The 23,289-nt window shown below is 38.6% G+C and overlaps 2 protein-coding genes across 8 annotated transcripts in view; one reads left to right on the top strand and one right to left on the bottom strand.

Annotated features, from left to right (window-relative positions):
• Window positions 1–1,708: 1,708 nt before the first annotated feature.
• NDUFB3 (NADH:ubiquinone oxidoreductase subunit B3) lies at window positions 1,709–6,806 on the bottom strand. Of its 2 annotated transcripts, none has more exons than XM_076342342.1 (3): window positions 6,720–6,806; window positions 4,551–4,686; window positions 1,709–1,975 (listed from the first exon to the last, which is right to left on the bottom strand). In XM_076342342.1, exons 2-3 carry the CDS (start codon window positions 4,682–4,684, stop codon window positions 1,819–1,821), a joined length of 291 nt encoding a protein of 96 aa, XP_076198457.1. In that variant the 5' UTR covers window positions 4,685–4,686; window positions 6,720–6,806; the 3' UTR covers window positions 1,709–1,818. The 2 variants fall into 2 exon arrangements, with proteins under 2 accessions (XP_076198457.1, XP_076198455.1); XM_076342340.1 differs by having other exon boundaries at window positions 6,716–6,799.
• A 265-nt stretch (window positions 6,807–7,071) lies between these two features.
• The window catches only part of LOC143162258 (hyccin 2), an 80,421-nt gene continuing 64,203 nt past the window's right edge, over window positions 7,072–23,289 (top strand). For 2 of the 6 annotated variants that reach the window (XM_076342352.1, XM_076342350.1), the window contains exons 1-2: window positions 7,537–7,738; window positions 23,019–23,126. The gene's annotated coding sequence lies outside the window, so the exon portion shown is untranslated. Of the gene's footprint in view, window positions 7,108–7,160; window positions 7,258–7,536; window positions 7,739–23,018; window positions 23,127–23,289 lie in introns of those variants that run through there. The other 4 variants (XM_076342344.1, XM_076342345.1, XM_076342348.1 and 1 more) reach the window with 4 other exon arrangements.

Raw genomic sequence — 23,289 nt, 5'->3', positions numbered from 1 at the left:
TATTGCACAATATTGGCAAAACATGTTCATCATAAATTAAGGCAGTGGTTTAGGGCAGTGGCTGCCATCTGGCTATTAAACCATTGAATGATACCACCTTAATTCATAAATTAATTTTACCTAAACTAGTCTAGTCTAACAGTGAATACGCCTGATATATTTGCTTATGTAGAATGTTGGTAAGGCTGATTCTCATGATCTTCCCTATACAAGACAGCACTTATGCATTAATTTAATTTTTAAATATGAAATTAGAAGACATAAGATTTTGATTGTCTTAACTTTCTTCATAAAGTCTTGACAAACAAAATGATGTTTTAAAAAATTATCGAGGAATGCAATAGTTTATATAACAGCCAAACTACATTTGTGTCTATTTTATATCTTTTGGTCTAAATAAACTAAGCAACATACCAAGGTTATGTATTCCAAAAATATGATTACAGTAACTTTTAAATCTGTGTTCCTCTGCTACTGCTTGAAAATAAACTAATGTATGACTCTCTCTTCAGCTAGTGTAAATAAAGCTCTTGATTTTTAACAGGACTGTCTGCTGTATCAGTGAAGTGGCAGGCTTATAACATTTTAAAAGACTAATTTTACAGGAACTTGCAGCAACTTTATCTCAGACTGAAGCATTTGATGTAGAACAAACAAAAAAACTCAGTGAAAAGCATACATATGGAAGAACATGAAAACAAACTTTCCCAACAGGAAACTAAATGGGACAGCAACTACTGCTTAAAGTTTTTCTAAGGCTTATGCTTCTGGAACAGCTGCAACAGAGTTGGGGTGGGGGCGGGAGCGGCCAGCCAGCACACAAGTACTGCACACCATATTAAAACTACAAAGAGCAGCTGAAGTGAGAAGCATGTATCTTAAGTGCAGTACTGCAGAGGACATACTGCCAACAGGCCCTTTTCTACTATAGTCCTCACTCCAGGCATTCTTAAAGCACTCCAGAAGCTGTTAGATAATTTAAGGAAAAAATAGGAAATTTTAAAACAAATTATTAAAAGAGACTAGGTGTAAAAATAAATAAATCTGTACTACTACAAATGTACAACTTAATACACCAGAACAAAACAAAAAAAGCAATTGTTCTTTCTCTTTTTTCACATTACACTCAAGTGTATTGGAAGCCATATTAAGATAAGGTAACAGTTATTGTTGAGTGAAACATTCTACTTTGCTTAGTAATGTGGCAGCAATGTAATTTTAAATTTCTGGGTATTACACAGCAGATTATTTTGGTGCATAGTGGCCAAATTAATTAACTCTTCAATAGGATTAAGTATAAGCTTTGGTATTTTCATATACTTTGAGGCAGTTTTGGGTACTTTTTAAAGCTTTAAGGTAATAGTTCTTTTTATTTAGAGACGCAAGAGTGAATAGTAACAAATTAACCTTTTAAGAAATGACAAGTCACTCATTACCACTTACCAGCAAATAATTGTTATTAAACCTGCAATTAGTACAGTTTTTCTCTTAAAAGCAATATACTTTCTCAATTTCATTTAATAGAATGTTGGTAGGGCTTTAAAGAGCTAGGCTGATAGTTTCCCCTGTTCTTTCAAGGATGGTATAGCAAACCCAAGAGCATATTTATATCTTGGGTTTTTTTCCCCCCAGACTGAAGTTAGGTAAACCGCTCTGGCTATGTTTTTTGATCCTTCCACAAAAGTAGTATAAAATCAAAGAAACATGGTTTTGCCTGTGATAGACTTTAATATGCATGTTTTAAGTACAGAGTGAGCAGCAGGCTTATGTACGTTTCAGCTTAGCAATAAGTAAGTATTAAGTTGTCATATTTGATCTTCAGTGATGGCCTCCATTCTTCTTTGGAGGAAACAGTGTATATTCAATGCCAAGAGCTATGACGAAAGCTGCAAATCCCCACTTGAGTCCCCTAGTAAAGACTTCTGTTAAGGTGACAGGTTTTGCAAAGCCACCCATATATCTCCAGGCTTCATTACTAGAAGAAAAATGAAACCAAAAGAATAAAACAAGATCAATGGAGCCACTGTGGTAAACATTAACAGGAATCTCTTTGTTCGGAAAAAAAGGAAGGTATTTCAACTAGATATACATTGAGACTGTAACTTTTATCATTTAAGTAACGGGAGTTGCCGTAAGTAAAGTTCATTATATTAACTCTTAACCCTTTAATGCATGTAATTTGAGATACAAGTAACATCAGCAAACAACATAATTCTAGTAACAGAATCACCTCCCCAAACTTGTTACGTAATTGTTGTCTTCTGTTTTTACTCTGTTTGGAATAAAATCAGAACCCACTAGCACATGCCTGGGATGGAGTAACTACAAGCGCTAGTCACTGTGCTAGACAGTATCCAGCATAGTTAAAAGGGAAAGTTTTTCCAGCCATAGAAAACTCATCCTAGTGTGGAAGCATTTTCTGTTTTACAATACGACACTTAACTATATTAGGGTCAGAAAAGCCTACTAAAACTGATTTAAAAAAAAAAAAAGGCTGAAAAGAGTGTGTTTGGCTAAAAAGCTACAGAATATTTACAAACCTCACGCTGCCTTACGGTTTTCAACCTACATTGTTATTGAAACGTTTAGTCACTGTTGTAACTGACTGCAAGTACTTATGTGTAGCACAACCAGTGTAATCTATAGGAGAGACAAACTGTGTCCATCTCTAAGGACTCAAAGTCCTTAAGAAAAGGAAAAAAAAATTTGCACAGAAACAAGCAATAAAATCAGAACCATCATTTCAGGAGAAGATACAGGTTTTTTTTAAACAAGGGGGTCAAGCATTTATGTTCATAGATAATCTCCTTGTGCAGGTGGTTTCTGTGACTCGGGATGAAGGAATATTGGCATGGAAGAGTTATCTTCTAGATAATAGTATAGGATACTAATTGATAAAGACTTAGGTTTCCAAATATGACATCTTTCACACAGCTTACTCTGTATTGAATATGTACATTAATGTGCATTTGCTACAAAGGTGGAAAGCTGATCCCCTGTTAAAAGGAACTTAATATATGGAAGAGGGGAGACCTACAGAGGGTTACTTTTTCAAGACTTCTAGTGCAAGGTATTAATAATGCAATCTTCTTCCAGACTACTGAAGTAAATAACTTGATACTTTAATTTCTCCTTCGTCCTATGGAACTGAAATATTACCTTACATAAAATTCAGAAAGTTCAAGAGGAATCATCTCTCATGCTTTAAGAGTTTGACTTTGTTCCTTATTTCAACTCCTCATGTAATTGGCTCAGTCACCTTCTTTTACCAGAGAAACATTAATTTTTTTTATCTAGGAGGGGCAACAAATACTACACAAGCTCTTTTCCAGTTTGCTGTTTTGCAGCACTTCCTGAGCAGTGTACTTGGAAGTGTATGCACTAAAAGTCAGGTTAATTTACACTAAATTTATGATATTAAACTGTGTCCATTTTTTAATGGGAATAAGCCTATTGCTTGCTGAAAACAATTTTGTCTGAAGCAAAGGAAAAAAAAAAGCTAATCACTGCTTGCACTCCACAGAAAGAGGCAACATAAGTGTGACACAGGCCTGGAAAGTTCATTGGTAACGGATAATCCTAAGAACTCACATGTCAAATGATTCTTATTATCAAAACTATGTTTTACTCTATGCTTACAGCCTTCAACTGTTTCAAAGGAAGGAAAAAAAGTCCTGTCAATCCCAAACCCCTCCAGAGGTTATAGCATGTAACAACTTTTTAACAGATTACCTGTTTGCTCTTACATTTTTCTTGTAGTGATTTGAAGTAAAGCCTTTTCTATGAAGGCTCCTGGAATAGTTTGCTCATGCAGCTTTTCCCTTACAGAAGAACCAGACTACACAGCACAAGACATTTAGCATTTTTATTCCCCAAGATTAAAGAGTACTTGAGCAAAGTATTATGTAATTCATGATGTGGGAGAAATATGTTAAGCCCTGTTTTAACAGCTGCCTAAATGATCCAGAATTGCTGTAGCTGAGAAAGAGGAGGTATTCATTGTAGAGTGGGACAACTTAAAGAGGTAAAATCTGATCTTCCATTTTGTCATTCACTGCTTAGCAAAAAGAAATGCACAGTTGAATCAAATTCCACATTGTATACTAGTATATTTCTTCTTTTCAAATAAAGGCCTCCTGTTGTATATGAGGAATGCTATTCCTACTCAGAATGTCAATGTAAGTTCCATCAACTTCAGCAAGATCTGAGCACACAATCTCTTCGCTGAAAAGGGACAGGCTTACTCACGTGTGCAAAACCTAATATTACTTAAGTGTTTTGGTGGATGAGGTATTGGTCATTGTGCCTGATCTGTATCATCATGAAACATCACAAAGTGCAAGGGTGCCTTGCAAAATGTGGAGACTGGTCAAGGTGATGCAAGGTGTGACCTCCACGCAAAAAAGTAAACAAAGACTTAACTGAAATTCTGACTAATACATTCTAGATGCATTTTCACTATTTTTACTAAAGAATAATCTGCAGTGACAAGGTCCAGTTGATGCCACAAGACAACATACCAAGATTATTATTGAGGCTCTTGCACTTACCGAGCCCACGGATCCCTAAGACCCCGTTTAGCTAGCCTTTCCTGGACCTTCTCTAGTGGAGTACCCTCTATCTTCCACTGCCTGTAGTCGGGGAGTTCCATTTTGCCATGGCCATGTTCATTTCCATGCCCCATACCTACAAGAAAAGATAGGAGTCTTTGTTTCTCAGAGAGTATCAGCTTATTTTCACACACTTGCAAAGAACAATACCCTGTACAGGAAAAACAGGGAGGTTACAAGAAGCATTCCAAAGCACGTAACACTGCACATGAACCATCTTCTGCATTGGAAACAGTACACTGTAGAACAAAGAGCTAAGAGACTTTATGCTGCATTTCAGAAATTGCTGATTAAGCACAATAAGGCAAACTGTACAGAGCTAAGTGTTACTGCATTGTAAGTCACCACCACCATTACAGTCATGAAGCAGCTATGTAAATTTTCTGTGCCAGAAAATAGCGTCAGAAAAACAATTGTTTCCAATGTCTGTAAATGCACTTTAGCGACACCAGGGCCCACCAACTTGCAGGCTTTCCAGAGTACATCAAAAAGCTCAGTTTGGAAATTTGTAATTTAGATATGGCAGAGATATGATCATGAAGCTCTGGAGAAAAAACATGACTTGGCTCCTCAGCTCCTTTTAAGTTGCCCCCAATTCGGTCAAACATAACTGTGGTGATAAACAAGTACAGGATAGATGAATGGACTAGGAGATGCACCTTACTGTAGCCATATGTTGGGGTTAATACCTATCCTAGACTGTAGTCTTCATTTTTCTAGTCTGATTAGCTTGTATAAACAATGCATACCATACAACAACTATGCCCTTGAAGAAGAACTAAAAGACTGATAAAAGGGGAACATCCTGCCCTAGAAGGCGTCGGAGGCTAGATGACTGCCAAAGAAACAAGAAGTCAGCAAAAAACTGCGGTAACTAGGGGAAAGGTAAAGGCGGCAGGGGGAGATCGCAACCACTGACTCGATTCAAGACTGGAAAGACTTGCCCCCCCACACCTGCAAGAAGCATGCGTGCTAATTTACATGGCAAGCGAGGCTAATTTGAACATAACTAACCAATGAGCATGAACTTAGGCGGGCTTTTACTAATAATGTAACAATATAAATATGCTGTAGTTCTTTTGTGTGGTGTGCTAGCTTTGTGGAATTGCCACCTAGCACCCATCTTTGTGTGAACATGAGCTAAATAAGTATCTCAGCTCTGTGTGTAAGATTGGCTTATTGCACACTGGGTACTGGACCCCGCTTGTGGGACGTTACTAGTCATTTCACAAGGCTGGAAAATATATACTTTATTTAGATACACCTTTGAGAGAACTATGAAAGTATTAAGGTTCTCATTAATAATGGTGATCAAGGCAGACGGGAAGGTGAACATTTTCAGTGAGATCATGAAGGACTGGAAGAAAATAATGATGGCTTTTAAGTCTCTCTTTTCACAAAGCACCCGAGACTTCTTTGAGCCAGGATTTCCCATTTTAACACGTATCTGGTAGCAAAGAGCAGATTTAACGTCCTTAGTTTTTAGGAGAATTGACTGGAACGCAATGGTGCCAAGAACATGGCTTCAAAGCCTTTAACTCTTGAAGAGCCCAAGCTGTGGAGGCAAGCAACGAGGATTCTCCTGCAGAAGGAAACCTGAGGAAGAGCTCTAATGCTGTCATTACCCGAAAAGCTCCCCCAGAATTAAACCTCAGTCTACACCCTTGCCGTAAAAACCCCAAGACCTCTCTCCTACCAGTATCTACCTTTCCGCAAGAAAGGGGGTTAAGCGTACGTGCACACCAGCGCCCGCACGCCGCGGCCAGCGGGCTGCACTGCAGCACCAGCCGGACCCTCTCTGCCAGCAAAACCGGCAAAAGCGGGGCCGAAGGGGCCCCCCGAGGTGGGGGAGGGAGGGCCCGCGCAGCGCCAGCGCCGAGGCCCGCTAGCCCAGGCGGGGCGGGTGTCCGTCCAACGGCGCGCGGAGAAGGGCCACGGCGGCTGCGCGAGGCCGCTCCGGCCCGGGGGTACAACCCGGAGCAGCAGACATCTCCGCCACCCCCTCCCCTCCCAAGCCCACACATAGACGCTCCCCGGGTGGGCAGCGGCGCCGGCGGGTCCCAGAGGGCGCCCGGGCCCGCCTCCCGCCGACGGGCCCTCGGTACCTGCCCGCTCCGTGACCCTCCTTCAGGACGCAGCCGCCACCCGGAAGCGGAAGTCGGCGCGAGGACCGGCCGCTACCGGAAGCGCGGCCAGCCACGAGGGTTCCGGGCAGCTTCCGTTCTAGTTCCTCCCACTGTCTTGGCGAAGGCAGCAAGGCCGCTGCCCAGCCCTCTGCTGCTCGCAGCGCTCCCGTCGCGGTTTAACGAGGCAGGTCCCGCACACGGAGCACCGCCGCCGACTCTGGCTGGAGGGGCGGGGGTTGGGGGGGGAGACGCGGAGGAGAAAGCGGCCAATCAGTGCGGGGCTTGTTGGGGGCGGGAGCGGTCCAATGGGCGGGTGCGTTGTTGAGCTGCGGGGTTGGCAGCGGCTGGAGGTGGCAGCGGAGAAGAAGAGGGTGAGGGGGCGGCAGTAATAGTAGTCGGTACCGGAGCCGTTGGGTGGTGGCGGGCGGGGCCCGGCTCGGGACCGGGACGGCAGCAAGGATCTCCCCCTGCCCCCTTCCCCTCTCTTCGCTAGTTGACCGTAGCCCGCCGGTCGTTGCCGGGTGCGCGAGCAGGGACGGAAGCCCGCAGGGTCTGCGCGTGCGGGGGCGCGAGCCGTTGTCTCCCCCCTCTCCCGCCATCCCCACCGCCGCTCCGCTGGGGTGCGGGGCGCCGCGCTCGGCCTCCCTTTCCCCCTCCCTCTCCCCGCAGGCGGCGACTCCCCAGGCACCGCAGAGGGACGGGCGGGGGGGAACATCCCCGCACCCAGCGGTTATGTAAGCCCCGGGCCCGCGCGCCCCCGGCTCTGGCCGCGGAGAGCGGCGGAGCGGCCGCGGGGCCCGGGGCAGTGCCCTCTCGCTGCCTGCCCCCGGGGTTCACCTCGTCAGCGGAAGAAGCTGTGGGGGAAATCGGAGGTGCTCACAAGCCCGACTGGCACCAGGAGCAGACTTTTGGTTTCAGTAGATATGTCTTAAAAGAATATTGCTGTTTGTTTCCATAGGAGAAGTGGGGAGACATCCTGAAATCCTGGAACTGTGCTGAAAGGTAAGTGAAAGTTAAGAATTCTCTTGACAGCTGCTTCTTGAGTGAGATGGTTGCTTGGTTCCATTGAGTACCTGTCTCTGGGGAGCTCGGCATTTTGCATGCCGTGGCTATGTAATTATGAAGTGTCAATTGCATTAGTATCTGGATAATTAAATTATTTTTTATGCTTCTCAAGGTTGAGTACATAGTCCCCTTCATCTGAAGAGAAACTGGTAAAAGTTAACTACTCAGTGACTTACAAAAGCTTAGATCATTCCTCAGTTGTAGGCAATACAGTAATGCTGTTTCTTTATAATAGAATACAAACTCGGTTATATTAATTTCTGATGCTCTTATAAGAATGGGAATCAACATCGGTTTATAGCATCATGCTGGCAGAATTTTAGGATAGACTGTAGTGCTTTTTTTTTTTTTAATATCCTGATGTAAAGCTGCTTCTGGATTTCAGGGTTTTTTTATAGGGATGTTGGGAGCGCATGAGAAGAGTTCCAGGAGGAATGCCATTATCATGTTATTAACAGTGAAATAGAGTGCCATCTGTTTAATCCAGACTGCCTCTGTCTGGTTTCAGCATTGAATGTTCTTCACTGTGAGATAAAGTCTGCAAAATTCAGAGCAGTCTCTTCTGCTCTGCGGATGCAGTGTCAGAGTGAGAGGAGACACATTTGTTTTTCTGTCATGTATGTGGGGTGGAATTGCAGGAGGGCTCTTTATTTGTGAGGTACGTAAATCTCTGTCTTGTAGAGAATGAAGTTCTGTCAGATACCTGTGAAGTATTTCTTGTTTCTTACTGTGGCTGAAAGTTAATAGGTATGTGTTCAAAGTCCGGCATTGCTGAAGAATGTTGATATTTTCCTCAGAAAAAAAATTTCAGTGACCCATAGACATGTTAGATACCAGACACCTTGGTTTTATTATTTGAAGGAAAAATACAAAGTCCTTGTTTTATTTATGCTTTTTTTTTTGTTTATTTTGTTTTGTTTTCTTCATGGTGCTTGGAAGCATGACTTGATGATTTCTGCGTGAAGCCATACTTTACTGGTATTGCTGAGTCTGTCAACATGAATGTTCAGTTCTGATCATGGAATATTGACTTTGTGTGACCTATTGCGGTTGAACAGAATTGTAGCAGAGGAGTGCACTCAGCAAGATTTGTCTTCAAATACACTATTGCTTTCAAGGTTTAGCAAGGTTTTGGGTAGCTGTTTTCCACCACCCAACTACATAAAAACTCTTGATAGGAAGAATTGTGTGCAGTTGATAGATTGTTCTACCATGAAGTTGCTTAATGTTTTGCTTCCTAAATTTTCTTTTCTTTCAGCATGGACCATACTCTTTCTTCTAAAAGTAAGACTACAAATATGAGGGATGTGATGTTTTGGGAATATAGGAAGCTTTTTGAAGCTGTATCTTCACCAAATAAATGAGTCTGCATGATTTCAAGGGGGCTTGCAGTCTTGCTACAACCTGTTTTTGAGAAGGAAACTTCACCATAATTACAGTGTCAGTCTGAAGAAATGAATAGTATGCACAAGGAACTAACATAAAGAAAATAAATTTTCATCTTGTGTAAAAAATGCTGGACGTCCTTTAGGAAGGGAAAGTCATTGGAACTCCATGTACAAATAATCAGTACTTTTTGTGGTTTATTCATTGCGCTTTTTTTGTACTAGTCATGGTGGTGATAATTACTGAAAAGATTAAGTGTTCTAGGATACAGTTATGTTAGCGTGTATCCAGCCATGCTAGTTATGATTTGCTGGGATTCCTGCTTATGTTGCTAGGTTAGAGGAAGGCGGCAGGGTTTTCTTGAATAGCTTTCAAAAGCCCATGTTTCCAGAAATTTGTGTTGATATGCATTCTGGATTAACAGATTGTACGATACATTATGAGCACTGCTCTTCTCTGCCTGTGCATATAATACTCTCTCTAGCACTGAACTGTTTTTAGTGGTATGCTCTTCATGATTGTTTTCTGGAGTAGAGAGCTGTGTGACTGACAGTGACTTGAAGTATTTTCAGTTTTGAGATGACAAAAAAGTGTTGTGGGGTTGTTTTTTTTTTTTGGGGGGGGGGAGGGCCTCAATATCTTACTACATATTTGAACTACTTAAAACTAAATACTGCATCTTTTTTTCCTGAAATTGCATGTTACTTTCTCCGGCTTTGTATTAGTAGTCATTTGTAAGTCATTGGAAGCCTTTTGTCATTTGAATAAAATGGTCAATCCTGCTTTAATTACAATAATGATGGCAAAGATCTTTCTTTAGTCCACCTTGGTTTCTTTGGATGCTTTTAAAAAAAGGCTGTGAAATGTGGGGAAGCAAATTATCTTCTCAGGCAGCATTAGAGAGCTAAATATTTTATGGATAGTATCACAATCTCAAACCACTGTTTCACCTCTCTTTTGGATAAGTCATGTGCTGGAGCAATAGTCTTAGTTTCTTTCTGGTTTTTGGGGGGTTTTTTTTGTTTGTTTTTTTTTTTTGGCAACCCAAAGACCATTCTTCACAGGAACAGCCATACTGGGCTAATCTGCTATTCTCTCTTGAAGCCTAAAGCTCTGGGATCCTGGTATGTGACAGGACCATTGTTTCAGGTCCTGCTCGTTTCCCACAGCTAAGCAGTATTTGACAGCAGGTGCTTTATTCTTACACTCTTTTCTAGGCAAGAATATAGGGTTACTCCTTAGGTCAGCTTTCCCAGTCTCTCAGTGGGGATGATGTTTTGTATGGATTTCTATACATATTAAGTATATTCCATGAATATACTTAATTTTTAAAAACTTTTGAGCCCGTGTATGGTTTTTGCATCTACCATGTTTTCTGGCAGTAAGCACCATACTTCATGTATTGTGTGAATAAGTCATTCCTCTGTTCTGTTTTGAACCTGTTATCTGAGAACTTCATGTGATACTCTTCGTTTTCTGTACGAGGAGGGGCAGAACTGTTTGACTCTCTCCCAAGCAGTTAGATACGAGTTTTAAAGATCAGGGTAATGTGTTCACTCAAACACTTGTCTGGGCAGGAAAATAACTTTAGATTCTATTAATTTTCTTTATGCTTGTTCCCTTATATTAAGATATGAACTAGTATCAGGAAGTGAAGCCGGAGGCTTCTCCAGCTGATTCCCGGTGAAGGACATCTGTGCCATAGGAATGATCATTTAAGAAGTCGTCCTGTGACTCTTTTCAGGAGAAATTGATCTGAGCAGAGACAGTCATCAATAGTACAGTTTGACTTGCTACTGTGGTCAGTTATTTTCATTTCCAAATAGAATAGTTATGAGAAGTAGTTCTTGACTTATTTAATGCTGTTTTCCACAGTGTTTCCTTTGCAGTTATTTGCTTGTAGTAGATAAAATTTCATGCAGAATTGTGTTCAAGGAAACATTAACTTCTGAGTTGTGTACATTGTTCAGACATTTCATGTAGGCTATAAAGGTGACTATAAAATAGAGATGATGACTTTAAGAAAGATTTACAGGTGTCAGGTATTATCTGAATGATTTGTTGTTTCTTCCTGAACCTTTCTTTTGTTGTCTTCTTTGGCAGAAGTAGAGATTCTTAAAAAATGGAATTGGAGGATGGTTGAGGTTGAAAGGGGCCTCTGGTAATCATGTAGTTCAACCCCTTTGCTCAAAGCAGGGCCAACTAGGGCAGGTTCCTCAGGACATTGCCCAGTTGGATTTTGAATATCTCTGAAGACAGAGACTCTGCGACCTCTCTGGGTAACTTGTTCCAGTGTTTAAACACTCTCATGCTAAAGAACTTTTTTCTTATCTTTTAAGTTGAATTTCTTATATTTCAATATGTGTCCAGATAGGTGCAAAGTTTTTTGAGAGTAAGAAAGTATTCTGAGTTTGTGTTTACATCACTAACTGTAGATAAAATAGCAAGCTGGTTGTATTTTTCTCTCTGCACTTTTGCTTGGATAATTCATGCTTCTAATAACAAGACACATAATTGAAAATATCTTTTTGGTTTTTTTACTTTAATCACAGGACAGATTTATGGGAGTGACTCGGTCTCCTTTTTCATATAGAATTCTGACTTCGGTTTCTAAACTTGAAATATAAGGTCAAGAGGTAGAGGGGCACTTCTGATTAAATAAAATATAATTATCTAGTAAAACCCTACTGTAAAACAAAATTCTCTATTGCCAGCAGTACCACAGAGAACATGCAAACCTTGATCGGGGCTGGGTAAAATAATATGCAGTTTGCAAACTGTTCCAACACATGCTGCAGGTTATCAATAATAGTAAAAGTTTTGTATTGTAAGGAAAATTGCTGCGTGGCCATTAGTCATTCTTCTGTTAGCGTTACTGTAAAACAAAATTCTCTATTGCCAGCAGTACCACAGAGAACATGCAAACCTTGATCGGGGCTGGGTAAAATAATATGCAGTTTGCAAACTGTTCCAACACATGCTGCAGGTTATCAATAATAGTAAAAGTTTTGTATTGTAAGGAAAATTGCTGCGTGGCCATTAGTCATTCTTCTGTTAGCGTTACATTTTTCTGTCAAATTTAATGAATTTGGGCACAGGCTTTTTTATATTCTGTTTTCCTTAGAGCCAACGAAGATAGAAATGGTATGCTACAGATGTATATTGTGTGACATTTATGTCCATTTATGGTGTTTTAAGAATAATAAATTATGTGGTCATGAAACATATTTGTCTAACAAACCATGTAGCTACTTTTAAACTAATTTGCATCTTTTAATTTAATGCTGCTGTAGAGTAATTTGAATCTCATGTACCCTGATGAAGGATTAGGCTGAACTACACAGCAGCGTTACTCTGTCGCCTTGAGATATCCTTTTCTTCTGAAATCCTGTGTTTCTCATACTGTGGATTCTATTTGAAAATGTTCACAGGAAAAAAAAAATCACTTATGGTTATTTACTTCAATAGGTATTTTATTTGTAATCACAATTCAGGTGATTTGTAAAAGACAGAACAATCATTGGCCGGTCACCTTTTCGGTCTTTCCTTGATTGTTTTCTGTTCTTCTGCAGGCAGTTCAGCTTGCCCCTGCTGCCCACTGCCTGTATCAGATCTGCCACCTTGACTTCCTCGTGTGATTCTGTAGAGCAATATGGATTTTATGGTTCAAATTTATTGACTTACTTCTGCATGCCAGAGACATTTGGAAGGAGACCCCACTAGGGTAGTGAAAGAAAATGTCAGGTGAATAACTATTGCAAAGTGGTAAACTATTTATTTTTTTATTTTATTTTATCTCAGTACTGAATATCATTACTTGGAAAATGCCAAGTTCCCTGGCTGCATAATACTGTTCAGCACAGGACCTGATGGAGATGGTTGGAGCAGTTCAAACCTGTTAAAACACTCTTCCAGGAATTCACTCTTTCTGCATATTCTTTTTTTTTTTCCTACAGGACAGAGTATTTAATGACATCTCATTTTATATTGTATAAGTTATACATGTGCTTGACTAACAGTGAATTTTGCAGTCCAGGAATGCTAAGTCTATGTTCTTGTGTGTAATCTCCATAATTTAGCTAATCTTACTATGTTTTTATTTTACTTGCTGTGATTCTTCAGAAAACTGAACTGGTTAGGTCTTCTGTATTGGTGTCTGCATTATGTTATGGTTCATGAGTTCTTTAAGTAGTTATACATTACTGTTCCTCTGAATTATATTTAAGTGAAATGTATGACATGGACATTTGTGCAGGCTGCATGACTGTAGTTTGCTGATTCATACAGGGCAATGTTGATACTTCTGGGATTTTTTTTCTATTTCCATTCCCTGTGTTTAGTAGTTTATGAACTTTAAAATGTAATTGTATTCAGGGTCTTCCTCCCCTCTTCTGCCCTGCCTTGACCCATATTTGGGCTGGGGGAATTATTCTACATCTATCTGGAAAGACAGTAAGAAAGTTTAAAAGAATGATCTTATTTTTCATGGCCATTCAGCTGAGAAGACACTGGGTTGAAAGATAATGACGTGAAATATGTGTAAAATTTGCTTGGGTATTTTCCTTCCTGGCTTAATTAATTTCCTTTTTATTCAGGTAGGTTGGTTACTTCTGAGAGTCCTGGTGTCTGTTTCTTCTTTCCATCTCCTCATCTTATTTTCTGCTTTGTCCTTTCTGTCTCCTTTAGGTTTGAGAATATCTTGAGCTTTAGGAGAGGCTGGAGAGCAGCCCCTCTGCATGCCTGCCTCTGTTCTGATCTGAAATAGGGCCACAAGGTAGAAAACTTAATTTAGAAAAAAATTCTGAAGAAGCTTGTAGTAGTCATTCAAGCAACTTTCCAGATATCTTAAGCACAAGATTTTGGAGACACGTGGGCATGAGTGTAGCAGATTTTGTTTTAGAAATAGCTTAAATTAGCTGTCTCTGTAAATAGTGTCTGTAAATTTAAATATGGTATTTCCTGCAGGTGAAAACAAATTAGTTAGAAATTTTTTTTTTTTTAGATTTTTTTTTTTTAAACATGAACTTTGTGAAGGTCTGACCTTTTATGACCAGTGTGCCCCATTGCCAGTGTAAGCTACACTGTTAATTCCACCATCTGCTTTAGACAATGTGGTAGCAACATCATGATGGCTGAACATAAGAGGGTCAATAACCTTCTAGCTGAGACATGTTTCAGAAAGTAGGAGGCTTTTATGTAAACTTAGTTATAGAGGGGGTGGAGTGAGCAATTTATCAAGCATCCTAGTGCATGCCATCAGAGTAGGGCAAAGAAGAAAAATCTAAATGTTCAACTTTGAGTTTTGATCTCTCTTTATTACTCCAGGTTAGAGGTATACTTTTTTGAAAAAAAATTTGGTGCTTCTGCATATGATTGCTGTCTGTCATGTCTTATGGTTGGAAACACATGCAGTTAAAAATAGTAATTAAAAAAAAGCTCCCTACTTAGAACGGTTGTTGTACTGGTCTTTAATATCTGCATGTAACTTAATGAAAGATGTCAAATCACTTGATAAGTGTGGATACCCACTATCCAAATTTTGCGGATGAAAATTCTTCATGCTTCTGGCACAGCTGAAGTCAATGCTAAGATTTATATTTACTTTTGCAAAATTAAGGTTAGAGTGTGAATTTCCAGGCTTCTGTTGTAGCCATGTTGCTTTGCTAAAATATGTAAAACTGAACTTCAGTAAACAAAACTAATGCATGTGTTTGTAGTTAGAACCCAGTCTTGATAGTACAAGTCTTTCTTTGTACAATGGTGATAGTATAAGAGTAAGAGGGGCTGTTAATCTCTTTTAAAACTCTTAATATTTTAATAACAGCAGTGGGATAGACAGATGAATGGTTAAAGTTCATTTACTTCAGTGAAATTACACAAGAAGTGATTGAGGAGTTTGTTAAGTAATAATAATGTGCCCTTTTACATAGAAATGTAAGGCATGCTGGTGAAGGATTTATCCTAGCAAAAGCTCATATTTCTCTGTGTGTAACAGTGGAGAACTTTCCATTGCTTTTTTTTTTTTTTTTTTTAAGATGTTCAGTTGAGCCGGAACAGCATAGAGACGTGAGCTAAATATGGACACAGAGGAGAGCGAGGGGGGTTTAGATGTGGAATGGAAAAATGACTAGTTCCTTATGTGCATGGAATTTTTTTTTTTTAAGCTGGTTGTTTCTTGTTCTTAGCATAGAACAGGCTTTAGACAAAATTGCTGAGCTTCTAAAGCTGCTTCTAGATTGTTAATTGTGTGTCCATTCTATCTATAATTATGTAACTGACAAACCATGATACCTGATGGTCTCTCTTCAATGTTGCATCTGTGCAATAGTTTCAAATAGTAACATCCTTAGGTTTCTGGAAGTTATTAAACCATATTTGTGGTAATTTCTTGGGAAGACCGCAGAATGAGGTGCTGCTTTTATCAGACTTCATGTGAGCCATTCTAATAGCTTCATTCATGTTAATGAACCGCAGCAGATTGCAGCGCAAATCTTACCACGTCAGAGTAGCAAGAGCTTCATGAAAATCTCTTAAACAGTTAAGTGTTACCTATGGAAATACAAATAGAGATGGGAGTCCTGGGCTGGAGGCCAAGTTGAATAAAAGTAGAAAAGAAATACCTAAAATACTGAACTAATTTAAGCTAAGCATTCATAAACTGTATTTCTGTGCTGTTTATTTTCATAGATGTTCTGTGACAGCAGTCCTTCCTTTAAGTCATAACTGTCACATGCATTTCATGATTCTCCAGTGAACAGGATGGCTAGTAGCAGGCTACTATGTTTTCTGTTTGCTTAGGTCTGTGTGCTTGCCAATGCTTGTTTCGTGCTGTGACTCTTCAACTTTGTCTTCACCCAGGTTACTGTAAACATCATGTGAGTTTGAGAAGCCTCTGTTTATCTGTGGAATAAGAGAACTTCCTAGCTTGCTTTTTGTTTGTTCGGGGGAGAAGGAGAGAACAAGATTTTCTTTCTCCTCACCATAATCAGTGTTAGAACTTGAGACAGCAAATAAAAATTTTAAAATAATTTGCCCTGGATATTTGCCCAGTCTGTCCAGCTGAGTGCTGGAATGTGAACAGTTTAGGCACAGCTTGTTATCTGTGAGTCTCCAAAGGACCAATTGCAAAAATAACTGAGATGCCTTTTTGCTTGTGCAGGTCTTGAGTGGACTTGGAATATGCATTGTAGTCCTGTAAGATGTATAGTAGTAATCCTTTAAGATGTATAATGAGAATCAATGGTGAAAATATGTATGCAGTCATTCTTTGTATATACAGAAATGAAACTTTGTTGGACTGTTACAGTCACTTCAGCCATAGAAAAGAGAAAATGTTTTTGAGGCATCTGGGCGTTTAAATCATTCAAATGGCAGCTGCATTACACACACATATCTTGTGTTCCAGGAATCACTGCACTAAACTCTTTGAAAGGGTGTATGCTTTGCTTTTTTCCTCTCTATATAGGTTAAATCCTTTCAGTTAGCTACAGGTCTACTATGGTTTTTAGCAGTTAATTTTTACAGTTTACATGCAAAAACTAAAACTACTGCACTAATTTCGCTTTTTAATTGAAATTAAAATGTTAGCATTTTATGTCTAGTTTTTAACTTGCCAAGTTATCTCAAACTTAAACTCTGGAATTTTTAGGAAGATAGTTGGAGATGCTTTAATAAATTCCATAATAATGTTTATACATTAACTTTGTCTGTAATTTTACCTTTTATTTTTCCTAGCTACTTCAATATTTAAATTGAGTAAAACTCATGATGCTAAGGCAGAAAAATAAATGTGCAACTGTGGGACTTCACATTTGTTGTGCACAAAGTCCTAGTCAGGTTAAGGTCTGTGGATGGATTCCAGCCTGAGTTAGAGGTCAATGGCCAATACTAATTGGCATTGATGCTGCCGAAATTGTGTAATCAAGTATTGTGCTGATTGTCACAGGGTGTTTTGTGTGTGTGTGTCCCCTCTTACTTTATTTGGTGACGTATAGTTAACCAAATGTTCAAAGGTTGTTTTTTATTTCCTCTGTGCCCTTTTTCTCAGACTTGCAGGTATTGGTCTGTGCTAAAGACAGAACACTGCGCTCAATGTAAGGAAAGTAGAAGGAAGTTCAAGGAAACTTAAGTAAGGAAGGTGTGTCTAGATGTTAATTTCATCTAATAAATTAAGGTTTGATGTATGCTGCAGAAAGCTTTAAAATGATCTGTTGGTCAGTGGGCAAGTGGAGGTGCTATGCTTTTGCTTTTTTTTTTTTTTTTTTTTTTTTTTGCCAGCTGCTAGGAAAGAGCTGCTTCAGCACGGCTGCCTGTCATTTTATTGAAACGTTTTGTAGGAACTTTACCACGTTTGTCTGGTGGAGATGTGCGTGAGTGTGACAGTCAACTGCTCTTCTCTACTGATGATACTCCCATGATTGTAACCTACCAGAGACTGTATTTGATAGCTTATTTTGATAATAAATTTTTGGTCTTGTGAGAGAGAGGAGGGAACATATCTTAAATGGACATTATTATGCTAATTAGGAAACCTTAATCACTATTTAAAGAGTTTTCAGCTTTATCAAGTTTTGAAGTATTTCAAATTCATATTCCAGTGGGTAGATTTTGACAGACAAAATATTTTTCCTGCATGTACTGGCTTTATGCAAAATTCCAGTAATAGTTATTTTATTGCTATTTCTATGAACTGTCGGGGCATTCTGCTTTAGTAATGTGTGTTGACTTTGAATAGATCGTGATGATTATCTTTTTGTCCCTGTGAATGCAGACTTCATAGCTTTCTGAAATGCATAATGTTGCTATAAGTAAATTCTGCATGTTTATGCATATGCATCACATCTATGGAAAATGAAAAAGGTTTTTTTTAGCATTTACTTCCCTATTTCAGGAGGATGTTTGAAGTTACAATATTATTTCTTGGTTTTAATTATTCAAATGAAATAGAACCGATTAGGAAACAAAACTGTTAAAATATGGTTACAAAAGTCTTTTCAATGTGCCAATTGGATAGCTGGCAGATAAGGCAAAAAGCGTGAGGATCCTCCCCCAAGTATGAAACTCCTGCTGCTCACTGATAAGAAATAATCATTGCATAATCATCTTAACTTGCAAATCTGCACATAATTGCAAGTACCAGGGTGTTAGGTCTGGATTTGTATTTTGTTCAGAACAGTTTTCTCGCATACTGAAGTAGTCACATGTGGACTGTGTGGTTTTGGTTTGTTGTTTTTTTGTTGTTGTGGTGGTTTGGGGTGTTTTTTGGTTTTGGTTTTACACCTGATCAACCCTACTTTTTGAGAAGTTACTCAATGCTCTGTAGGTCCACTGTCTACATGCCAATAACCTCAGTATTCCTAAACCTTCTGTCTAAGTTGCCCTTGAAAGACTGCATGTGTTTTGTGAAGCATGCTGTATGAAGGGTGTTAGATGAATATATTCCTTACACCAAAACCCATATAATTTAGCAATTTCAGGTGCCTGGTGCTTGAACTTTGGTAAATGCTGCTAATTCCTATCAGCACAATTGCATAGGAAAACAGAAGAGTGACACTTTTAATAGGCTGTTTAATTAGACTCGGGCTTTGATTAAAAGTTTTTGATGATGTGTTTGAAGAGAATGAACTGAATTTGCTGTATTGCCAATATAAAAGATCATAAACATTACCTAGATGGGCAGTGGGACTTACCTGTAAAGGAATAAGGAAACTATTTATGTTTAGTATAGTTCATGTGGATGTATTTTTATTTCAAGTATATGTAATATATAGAATTTGCTGAAGAAGATTAATGTTGCAAAAAGCAGTAGTGTAACTCTTTGACATGTTTGCATATAAGGACATCTCTGGTCTTTTTCCAAAGGTAAATTTACTCAGGAGACTTGAGGGAAGGAAAAACACTGTTCTGCCAACTGCTTTTGAAGTTTGTTTTTAGCAGGAAAACTATTTAGTATTACAAACAAAACCCCAGAGTTTCTCTGTGTACGGGTGAGGTTATGTAAAAATGTCTGAAGTTTAGAACATTGAGTCCTCGGTGAGAATTTCTGCTGTTGTTTTTTTGAGTGCAAGAAAATGTGTTTGAAAACCTATAACATTGTAAAATTGACCATGTATAAATAAATTCCATTCCTCCCTCCACAGCAAACAAACTGGAGAAAGGGTACCCATGAAGCTAGCTGCATGGATTTTTCAGTGCTGCCTGTTAAATCTGTAATTTCTCATAATCTTGAAAGACTCCTGCTTTCTGAATGTACATTAGGGCAGTATTTGATAAAAAACTTCTAATTTTCTCAGGCTATGAGTTAAAATATGCATGAAAATTGTAGTCTGCATTTAATATCTTGCTCTTGCTCTTGTTTCCCCAATGTCTGCTGGGGGGAATAGGGCTGTGCATTTCAATTGAAGTCATCAAGGCTATACCTGTGGAAGGCGCTTTTTTTTTTTCCCCCCTTCAATACTGCCCTATTGCTTAGATAAATGAAAAGCATTGTAGAAAGTCTTGCCTAATGCACCCTGAGCTGGGTTTATGTTATGTTCCTAAAGAGACTGTATGCAAGGTTTTGCCCCAGGAAAAAAAAAATAAATTTCAAATTAAAAAACAAAACAAAACACGAAAACCAACCAAACACCCTCCCCCCCCCAAGAAACACCCCCACATGTGTTAGTAACTTAGTGCTCATCACTATTTAAAAAATATATAACAAATTAACCACTTCACACTAAAATATTAACTAGTCCTTCCTTATAATTGGTCAGTCTGTTCTAATATTAGTTTAACAGTAGAAGAATAATGACTGTAAACAATATGCATTGTGTTTAACTATTCAACAGTGAAGATTAATTATTAAACTCATACCAAGACAAAAGGGGAAACTGGTGTAGTTGTTGCACTAGTTTACATTTACTAATGTTTTAATTCTCATACGGTAATGTCACAGAGAAGTAGCATATACTTCCATGTGATAGGCCACAGAATGCCAATTATAGTAAGCTGAGTTTCAGAGTTTCATGAGAGCTTCCAATAAGGTGATTAAAAAGGGTTGTGCTTTCTTTAGAGGCACTGTTTCTTTGCCTCTTTTCTTTGAAGAAGAGAGTCCAACAAAGGCCATGTAATTTCTTGCTCTGGAGGAATCCTAGTGAATTTAGTAGGGTTGGTCATGAGCATCGTTTTTTTTATAGCATAGTCACCTTAATCAATTGGGTCAACTGTGTGGATAGTTGATGTTAAGGTAGCTCTTAATGGATTGTGTTATACAGAATTAAGATGGTCAGGAACATGTGTTACTTCTTATATGTGGAAATTCTGACTTGTACAGTCTGTCTAATCTCCATATAAAATAACAGTGTTTTTCTTCTCATTTTGTGAGATTGTTCTTTGCAGTTCTTAAAACCCCTTTCTAACTTTCAGAAAACAAGTGTGAGATTTGAAAATGATTGATGCTGAAATAATGCTGTGACGCATGACATGGAAGCAGACAATTTGTTTCCTGTAAAGTAACAATTGGAAGTAGTAAATGCAGCTACAGTCTGAGCAGTTTTGACTCTGCAAGTTTGAAGCAGATCTTGTGTTTCTGGATTCTTCATGCTTTACCTGTGAATAGCAAGCAGCCTCTGTATGTGCCTTAAGTCCCCTTCATGTTTTCTATGCAGAAATAGACTGCCTCGTATATTCTGTTAGGTCAAGCGGAAGAGATCTGTGCTGTTCTGAAGTTGTGTTGTCTTGATGAGTAGTGGTGAGATCAGTGATGTTTCATGTAACTGTATTTGTTGTTCAGTTTGCTTTTTAAAGTCTGGAAACTTGTATTGGAAAAGCAAGACCAGAATATTAATCAGAATTAGTTTTATCCTTGAAAACCATACATCTTAAATGTGAATGATACATCGGAGTCACGTATGAAATTTATGGCATCATGTAATAAAGGAATATATCCTAATGCTCATGGACCTTTAACTCTGGCATTTAGAAAGTTTATGTTGGAACTTTGTATTCTTACTGTATCACTTTAAAAAAATCAGTAATATGACATAATTTTAGCTATAATTGAAGTAAATTCAAATAAATTTGAATATTCCACTCATTTAAGAGTTTGTGGATATGTAAGTAAGTGTATGGATGGGGGGGCGGAATCTGTCACCTCAGCTTCATTTACTTGCACTCTACTTCCTGGAGCTGAAGACTTTACCATCTGGAAGTTGGAAAGGTTAGAATGGGGGATTTAATTACTTTCAGCAGAGGATCCGTTAGGTTAGATCTCTTTGGGAATACTTATGGTAGAAGAAAGGAGGTTAGGTAAATTAATTAATGAATATGTAACCTAAATTCCAGTTCATGTGAATTACAGTTGGTAGCAGATACCGCAGCAAGAAATATGTATTGGTATTTTATTGGTCTGGAATTGATAGAGGACTTAATTTTTTACGGCTATTTTCATAATATAACAGACGTTTATTTCTATCAATTGAGGATGTTACAGCTCAAAAATGGGAAGCTGCTTAGAATCTACAGTTAATATTTCTAGAACTGTTTCTGCATGCATTTCTTTCCTTTGCAGGCAAGAGTAGTGATCTTTCTCAGTATAATGTTTGCAGTCCTATTCCAAAGTGTGTGTTGAGGGTTTTTTGGTAATGCAGGGTTTTTGTTGATTTTTGTTTTGTTTTGTTTTTTTTAATTTTGTTCTGGTTTTTTTTTTGTTCCCACAGAAATTCTGTTTCAAGATTTCTCCTAGCTCGTGCCTGTTCATTTTTAGTACTTAGCACTGAGTGTCCCTTAACTGTGGTTTTGCAAGTGTTAGTTTGCTGCTAGATTTTTTTCTTTTTTTTAAGACTCCATTTTTACTATGCATTTTCTATCTTTAGTTAAGTCTTTCTAGATTTAATTTACTTCATGAACCAAAACTGTGAACCAAGAAGGTGTTTGGGAGAGGTAGGGTTACATGGAAAGTAATTTGCATGGAAATGTTTTCGTAAGTAAAGAAATTCATGAGTTGCAGACAAACTAGCATAGGAAGAGTTAGTGCATATGAACTGATGCAAAGGGAGGACGAGGCTGTATTGTTTAGTGTAGGATGGGTTATCACACAGGATCCTGACAAGAGAATGTTTTAGGTTTAGTGTAGGATGACTGCATGAAGTTGTTTCTAAGGAAACTGGTGCTGAGATAATAAGGTAACATTTCTATGGCTAACCTACGTGTGTGTGTGTGTATTTTTAAGTGTGTCTAGTCTTTATAATAGAATAATTAATATGTGTTTTGCTGTATTATAAGACTGCAGGATAATTTCTTTATTATATTATTGTTTCCCAAATCCTGTAAGTAAAGTAGAGGAGTACTTTCTTCATATACAGAAGATAAATATCTCCTTCCACTTTCTCAATCATTTTAACTCTTCTCTTTTCTGCTTCATTCATTGCATGAACTTTTAAGAGAGTGATTTAGCTACAAGTATATAGTTGTGTTTTATTCAGGTTCTTAGACACTGTGAGGCAAACGGGACTTAAATTTTTCTCTAGAGTCACCTGACTCCTGTAGCTTTCTACAGCTGCTCTGTGCAATACAATGAAAACATCAGCTTTAAAATAATTTTTTAAACTCTGTTAAAACGTGTCTATGTTCAGTGTTGTATTTTCATTCACTCTGCCCTAATTGTTTGTCTTCAGCAATTTTGTATCTGCAAAGCACAGTTTCACTGTAGTAATTGTAGAAAGACAAGTTTTGGCAGCTGAGCTTTCTGGTGCTTGAAAAGGCACAAAAGATAATTTAGGGCTTAAAATGACTTAAAGGAGGCTTTTTGGAACAGGTGGGCTGTGACTTTTCTTTACCCCTTTTTTGGCAGCAGCTGAAATTGATGCAACCTTTTTGATAAGAAACGGAGCTCACTGGGCAAGTATGGTACCATGAAAATTTACCAGGAGTATTGTCAATCGTCTTTGACTTCACTGCGGTAAGGCCTTCTCCCGTCATTTTCACATAACTTTCTTTGTTGCTGGTATCCAAAAAGAAAGTTTTTTAGCCTGGTAATTACTAGTGAGTCAGAGTGGGCAGGGAAGAAATGTCTTATCCAAGTTGTTTTGCATGACTAAGGCTTGTCTAATAAGGCTGGCAAC

Source organism: Aptenodytes patagonicus, chromosome 6 (genome assembly GCF_965638725.1).
Source record: "Aptenodytes patagonicus chromosome 6, bAptPat1.pri.cur, whole genome shotgun sequence".
NCBI lineage: Eukaryota > Metazoa > Chordata > Aves > Sphenisciformes > Spheniscidae > Aptenodytes > Aptenodytes patagonicus.
Note: the sequence above shows the minus strand (reverse complement) of the source record. Positions and strands in the feature narration are given on the sequence as shown.